Below are 6,082 nucleotides of genomic sequence, written 5' to 3'. Positions count from 1 at the left end.
GATGTGGTGTTGGGGTGAGCAGATGTTCCCTTAGGCATCCCGGCCCAGGGAGGAGGCTGAGGGGAGTGGGGGGGAGGAGGATGCAGGGTGGGGGGCAGGGGGGGCGCCCGCTCTGCGGCTGGGTGAGGCTCTGCCGTGTGGAATGTCAGCTCATCATGTCGTTGCTGTTGACGCCGTACGTCGAGTTCTTCATGCTGTCGTTGACTTCCCTCCTGAACACGGACAGGTTCTGTGTGAACCTGCACACACACACACACAGACACACACACAGACACACACACACGGTTTTAAACTTCAACCATCACAGATCAAAGACTCAGTTTTACAAGAGTTCAACTTTAAAAACAGATTCTGCAAAAGGAGAGCAGAGGGACAGGTGGACGGGCATAAATAAAGTCTCACTACGCTGGAAGGTTCTATTAGTACCAGAACATACTGGCCCACTTAAAGGGGCGGTGCTACGTGTTTTTCCAGTCACATAGTGCCATACTATAGCAGTCAAGTAACTATATTTACATTCAGTTGTAATGTAAATATCAAAGATGACTAAAATAAAATTTTACGTTGATATTTAGTCTTGAAATTTGGCCTCTGTCTCTTTAAAAACTCCTGCTTTCTGAAACTCCGCCTTCAGAAAGTCATCACAACATGGCTCCTCTATTAACCCTTTCACAACGTTTTTACCAGCATTGCACTAAGAACTAGCTCCTATAATGAGCTCAGCAGATGCTCAGTTCCACCAGGTGTTGCTAATTGCTGCTGACTAGTCTGAAGGAGTTGAATGGGAGAGGAAAGTCGATTTTAAGCAAAACTGCTTAAAATCGACTGAGTACTCTACTGCAATTAGCCAACATGGCTGTAAACATTGTCTCTTCTCACCTGCAGTTATTGTGGGATTTGTAGTTTAACAAGCAGCATATACTGCTTGAAGGGACCCCGGCCCTCAGGAGGACAGACAGCCTGAAACCCGACCCACCTGTCTCGATTCTTTGTTAGAAGGTTTCGCTCTATTCCCTCCATCAAGTTCTCAAAGCATAAGTGCATGGCCTGCTGCTTCTCAGGAGGCTGGCTGCTGACGATGCTGTTCCTCAGGTCAGCGAAATACTGCAGGACACACAAACACACACATCCGTTGAAACACACTTCCAAAGACAGCAGCAGGTGAGAGCAGAGGGAGGAGCTCACCTTCTCATTGAGCAGGATGAGGCCCAGCAGCGGCCGGGACATGGACCACTGATTCCTGCAGTCCTCGAAGATGATGATGTTCAACACGGTGGACAGCATCTGCAGGACGACACAGAGACGATCAGTCTGAGCGGATGCAGCGCGCCACCAGGGGAAGCTGCGAGTTGATTGGTCTGACCTGTTGGATCATCTCCGGATGCTGCTGCATAATATGCAGGAAGCGGTCGTCTGTTGCCATGGGAGCAGGCCTCTTTTTGGTGGAGCGTGAGAGCTGCTTGAACAGGTAGGTGACTATGTGGTCCAAACTGGAGCAGCAGCCGGTGCACACCATCGTATCTGAGAACACACACACAGAGAAAGAGAGAGACGGGTGAAAACCCAGATCGTCCCGTCGTCCTGGTTAGACCGGACCGCCACCGGGCCTCACCCAGCGCCGTGAGGCCTTCTGATATCGACGACAGGATGTACATGACGACGTGCGGCTCTAAACTGGCGATGAAGTTCATGTGATCCTGAGTCAGAACCTCCAGCAGGGAGTAGAAGGACTGGCTGAGCTTCGGGTAATCCTGCAGAGACAGACAACACACACACAAATACACGCACTTCCTGATTTCACTGCTGGATACTGGTCAGGAAATCTACATCCACCTGCTGGTTTCCTCCACATGTCTCAGTCCTTCTAAACTATCAAATATTAACATCCAATAATTTTCATCAGAAGATCTGCAGGTAAACCTAAGACTTTTTAAGACCTCTTTAAATGACACCTTGAATGAAATTTAACACAAAGTACCTATAAGTATAACTATTGTTCTTTGGCTGTGGATGCCTCCCACACATCTACGGCCCATAAAGCTTAGCTTAAAACTGTTACACCATAGAAAGCACCTAGCATCTTATGAGTTAGCAACAGAAGTGGGCTAGTGGCAAAAATGATCGTCGTCCATCCAACTGAACCAAAGATAAACACAGAAATGTTAGCTAGCAAGGGTCTGTTAGCAGCTAGTTAGCGGTAGCCTTAGCTGCCTGGGGTTGAAAAACAAACATGTCAGCAGGCGACTCAAACTTTGGCTTCACCAAAAATCCCACCAGAAAACATGTGAGATTCAACAATCATGCCACTGCAAAGTTTAAGAGCTGCTATTAATGTATTTAAGGCCAGCTTACAAAAAAAAAAAGAAGAAATAATAATTTAAGACTTTTTAAGGCCGTGTGGACACACATGTCCCATTAACATATTTTACTGGGCAATAAAATGTCCTACTAATTACCGCAATAAACGATAATATTGTTGTTTTGAGACCATTTTTAACAAATGTATTGAAAATGGTGTGATAATGCAAGTTTTCCCTCTCAAACACCAATAAACTGTAATTTTGTAAAGAACACTTAACATTAGAACTGGAACATATTTTAAATATCCAAAATAAAACCATAAATAAAATGCCCTTTCAAAAAAATATGAATCATCAGAAAAGAAATGATCAAACTAATTTTAATATATCATGCAATTAATTATTAGCTTATTGAAATATGTTTATGGGCAGGCATTAAATATAGAATCTGAGAAATATGAAACCACACGGAGGAAAAGAAGGAAATAATGGAGGGTAGGATACAAGGGAGGAAAGAAGGAAGGACAAATAACAGAAATATTAAGCACGGAAGGGATGAGGAAGATGAGACGCTAGGGTACAAATATTTAAGGAAGGAAAGGAGTCACAAAGGAAAAACAGAAAGAGAAGAAAGAAAAGGCACTGGGAAGGAGAGGAGGATGAACATGAGGGACTCAGACACACATAGCAGAAAATCCTGAACCAGATTCCAGACTGTTTAGGAAGCCAGCATCAACAGAGAGCATCCCATCAAAACAAAGAAGTGGCTTCATGTTGAGGCCAGTAGAGACATCCTGTCTAACTTCAGGAAAAAGCTCAACATACTAGTAAGTCACTGTGAGGGATGGAGAGCAGTAGTTTGATGAAGGTTTGCAAGGCGTTGTCCAGAGCGTCGTCGCCATAGAGACGGAAGACCCCGAAGTTGACGTAGTTTCCGCTGAGCACGGCCTTGAGCATGGCGAAGCACACGCTGACGCCCTTCAGCTTGACGCCGTAGACCTGGTCCTTAGGAACCTCGCCCAGCGTCAGGATCCGGTTCCCTGGGGGACAAACGGGCTACTGTTGGCTACCATTAGCTACTGTTAGCTTCCATCACACTTCAGGCTTCATTCCAGTCCAAATACCATATGTGGTGATCATCTTGCTGGTTTCCCTGAACAGCAGGATCCCATTTGGTGACGATACGTCAAACTGAAGCCGCTGCGATCTGCAGAGAAAACAAACTGACTGATTGTCTGGCATCACACACAGCAGGAAGTAGAGACGGACGCAGCAGAGACCCTCACAGATCAATTCAATTTAGATTCTTTGGGTCACAATTTGATTCCTTATTGATTTAAATATGTCAATGTTTAAATCATTTATTACCAAATATTTAATTTAGTAATAGGTAGCACACAAATAATTAAGGAACCCAATAATATTTATAGGTTTAACTTATAAAATGTTTTTTCCTGCCAATATCAACAGACATGGTGGCATACGTTACTTTTAACAGCGTAAACATGAACAATTTTGAACCTGTAAAATATTTGAAAATAAAACAAGCACAATAATACTTGTCCTTAGTATGAAGTATAAAAGTTCAAACATCACAGTGCCGTGTTAAAAGTGAATAAAACTGAATAAAATCAATTCAAGATATTTCTAATCTCCTATGTTTCATGGAGACGTTGTCAGGATGGCTGTGTTTATGTGTTCATCCATCCAGAAGATCACATCATTCTTTGTTTTTCTTATTATTAATCAGCTGATATTGCAGCTCCACCTGCTGGATAGCAACAGAAACTACATCTACCACCTGTTGGAGTGGAGTTCAGGTGGTTCAGTCACAGGACGGTTTGTGAGTCTGTCAACTGTGGCAAATAAAATTCATTATTAGTCTGTTTAGAATTTCTGCAAAGAGCATTTCCCTTGCATGTCTTAGTGTGGAGTGATAGTTTAACAGTCTCTTTGTATATTTCATAATAAATGTGAAATATTTATTTTAAAAAACTGTAACGCAACACTTCTTTTGTATCACATAAGTCACATGATCACCAGTCTGATTTCACACCAGGTGCAAACCACAAAGACAGCAACAGGAAGTGGCAGCAGAATGATACATTTTTATGACTTATCACATGAACAAACTTATTCACATGTGATTTGAATCCCGTCTCTTATGTAATGGAAACATCGCTAATGCGAAATAGAGTTTTTTTTCTTTTTTACATTAGTAGAATATTGACTAAGTTTTGCGCACGTTTGTAATGGAAATGGCTCTACTGACACCAGTTTAGAACTGGAACCAGTCTGGTGGAACCAATGGGTTCATGACAGTAACTCCAGTCTTAGTCTACTCAGCATGACAGGAAGTGTACCTGTTATGAACGAGCTCTGCCATCAGCTTAAGGACAGGAGTGGTGCAGGCCGGGTCGTGGTACCACAGCTCGATGGCCCGCTGCAGGATGGGCATGTACGTTGGGTATCTGCAGAGCTGGTTAAGGACACTTCAGCTAGATCAGTTACAGCGAGGAGAGAGACAGCAGCTGGAGCAAGGGATGGAGGGATGGAAGGGGGAAGGATACATCCAGTCGAATAGCATCATGAAACTTGTCTTGGCGTTGAAGGCAAATGCGATGCCTCGGAGGTCTCGCACCAAACCCACCAAAGTCCTCTAGAAGAGACGGACAGGGAACTGTTCATGTGCTGGGGCAGAACCAGAACAACCAGAGGAAGTGTGTGTGTTCACCTCACCTTGGCTTCCTGCTCGTTGAATGTGTTCGTACTCAGCATCTGAGCCACAGCCTCAAACGCAGCGGTCAGAGGTAACATGAACTGTTCAAACTGGTCCTCGTCCTCACCTGCACACACACCCCACCGTTAAACTCCCACCGGTAGAGACAAGCTAACGGGTTAAAAGTTGACTGTGCGTGTTTGTGTTTACCCAGATCGACCATGAGCAGGCGACCCAGGGCCGTGTAGAAGGTGGTCCGACAGCGCATGTCGCTCAGGTTGGACTGGTTGTTCACGCCCAGGAAGGAGAAATGCTCACTCTGTCGCAGCACAAATATCGACACACACCCCATGTTAGTGTGTGTGACTGTGATGGTTGGGTATTTAACTCTGGAAGTGTGATCTGGACCCGGTCCAGGGAAATACTCACGGTGTGGTTGTTCAGCATGAACTGGACAGCGCTGAGCTTCACCAGCTTCCTCACGCTGCTGTATGTGAACAAACAGGAAGTCAAGGAGAAACTCACATCCTGATGGGATCCTGACCAGCAGCAGGAAGCTCTTCTCCTTTTAAACAGCACATGTGAAGACCAGGACGACTAACTGAGGCTCGTCATGCTTTAATTTAAACGACTAAAATGAAAGTTTATATCTGTGAGCAGATATAAACAAGTTGACGAGGTTACGCAGAAATCTGGTCAACCAACATTATCAGCTCTGATGGTTGAACAGATTTCTGCAGTAGCGGTGAGGTATATGAAGGTTAACTCTGAAGAGAACACCATTCAGCCTGAACTGGATCCCCTAATTCTGTCCTTCTGCCATCCTGGATGTTCAATGGTTCTGCCAATATTCCCAAGTCAGGATTCTGAAAGACCTGACACCCGGACAGAACTCGGAGACACACACTTCCACACACTCAGTAAGGATATCCTAAGGAGAGGTCGTTCAGCAGCTGGAGTGTTTTGGACGTGATCGGCTCACACTGGCCCCAGTACTTCAAGTTTGTAATGCTGGAAGAAAGAATCAGACAGTCAAATGAACCAGTCGGGACACAAAGTAGTG

General features: G+C 44.7%; 1 protein-coding gene across 2 annotated transcripts in view; it reads right to left on the bottom strand.

Moving 5' to 3' along the window:
- Positions 1–6: 6 nt before the first annotated feature.
- xpo7 (exportin 7) overlaps positions 7–6,082 on the bottom strand; it is a 28,026-nt gene continuing 21,950 nt past the window's right edge. For both annotated transcript variants that reach the window (XM_017308013.1, XM_008423131.2), the window contains exons 16-28: positions 5,950–6,030; positions 5,449–5,512; positions 5,230–5,338; positions 5,040–5,146; positions 4,871–4,959; positions 4,664–4,771; positions 3,425–3,507; positions 3,126–3,340; positions 1,613–1,751; positions 1,364–1,521; positions 1,186–1,284; positions 977–1,104; positions 7–239 (exon numbers count right to left, since the gene is read on the bottom strand). In XM_017308013.1, the coding sequence (XP_017163502.1) occupies positions 146–239; positions 977–1,104; positions 1,186–1,284; positions 1,364–1,521; positions 1,613–1,751; positions 3,126–3,340; positions 3,425–3,507; positions 4,664–4,771; positions 4,871–4,959; positions 5,040–5,146; positions 5,230–5,338; positions 5,449–5,512; positions 5,950–6,030 (1,474 nt within the window). In that variant the 3' untranslated portion in view covers positions 7–145. The remainder of the gene's footprint in view (positions 240–976; positions 1,105–1,185; positions 1,285–1,363; positions 1,522–1,612; positions 1,752–3,125; positions 3,341–3,424; positions 3,508–4,663; positions 4,772–4,870; positions 4,960–5,039; positions 5,147–5,229; positions 5,339–5,448; positions 5,513–5,949; positions 6,031–6,082) is intronic.

Source organism: Poecilia reticulata, linkage group LG12 (assembly GCF_000633615.1).
Source record: "Poecilia reticulata strain Guanapo linkage group LG12, Guppy_female_1.0+MT, whole genome shotgun sequence".
NCBI lineage: Eukaryota > Metazoa > Chordata > Actinopteri > Cyprinodontiformes > Poeciliidae > Poecilia > Poecilia reticulata.
Note: the sequence above shows the minus strand (reverse complement) of the source record. Positions and strands in the feature narration are given on the sequence as shown.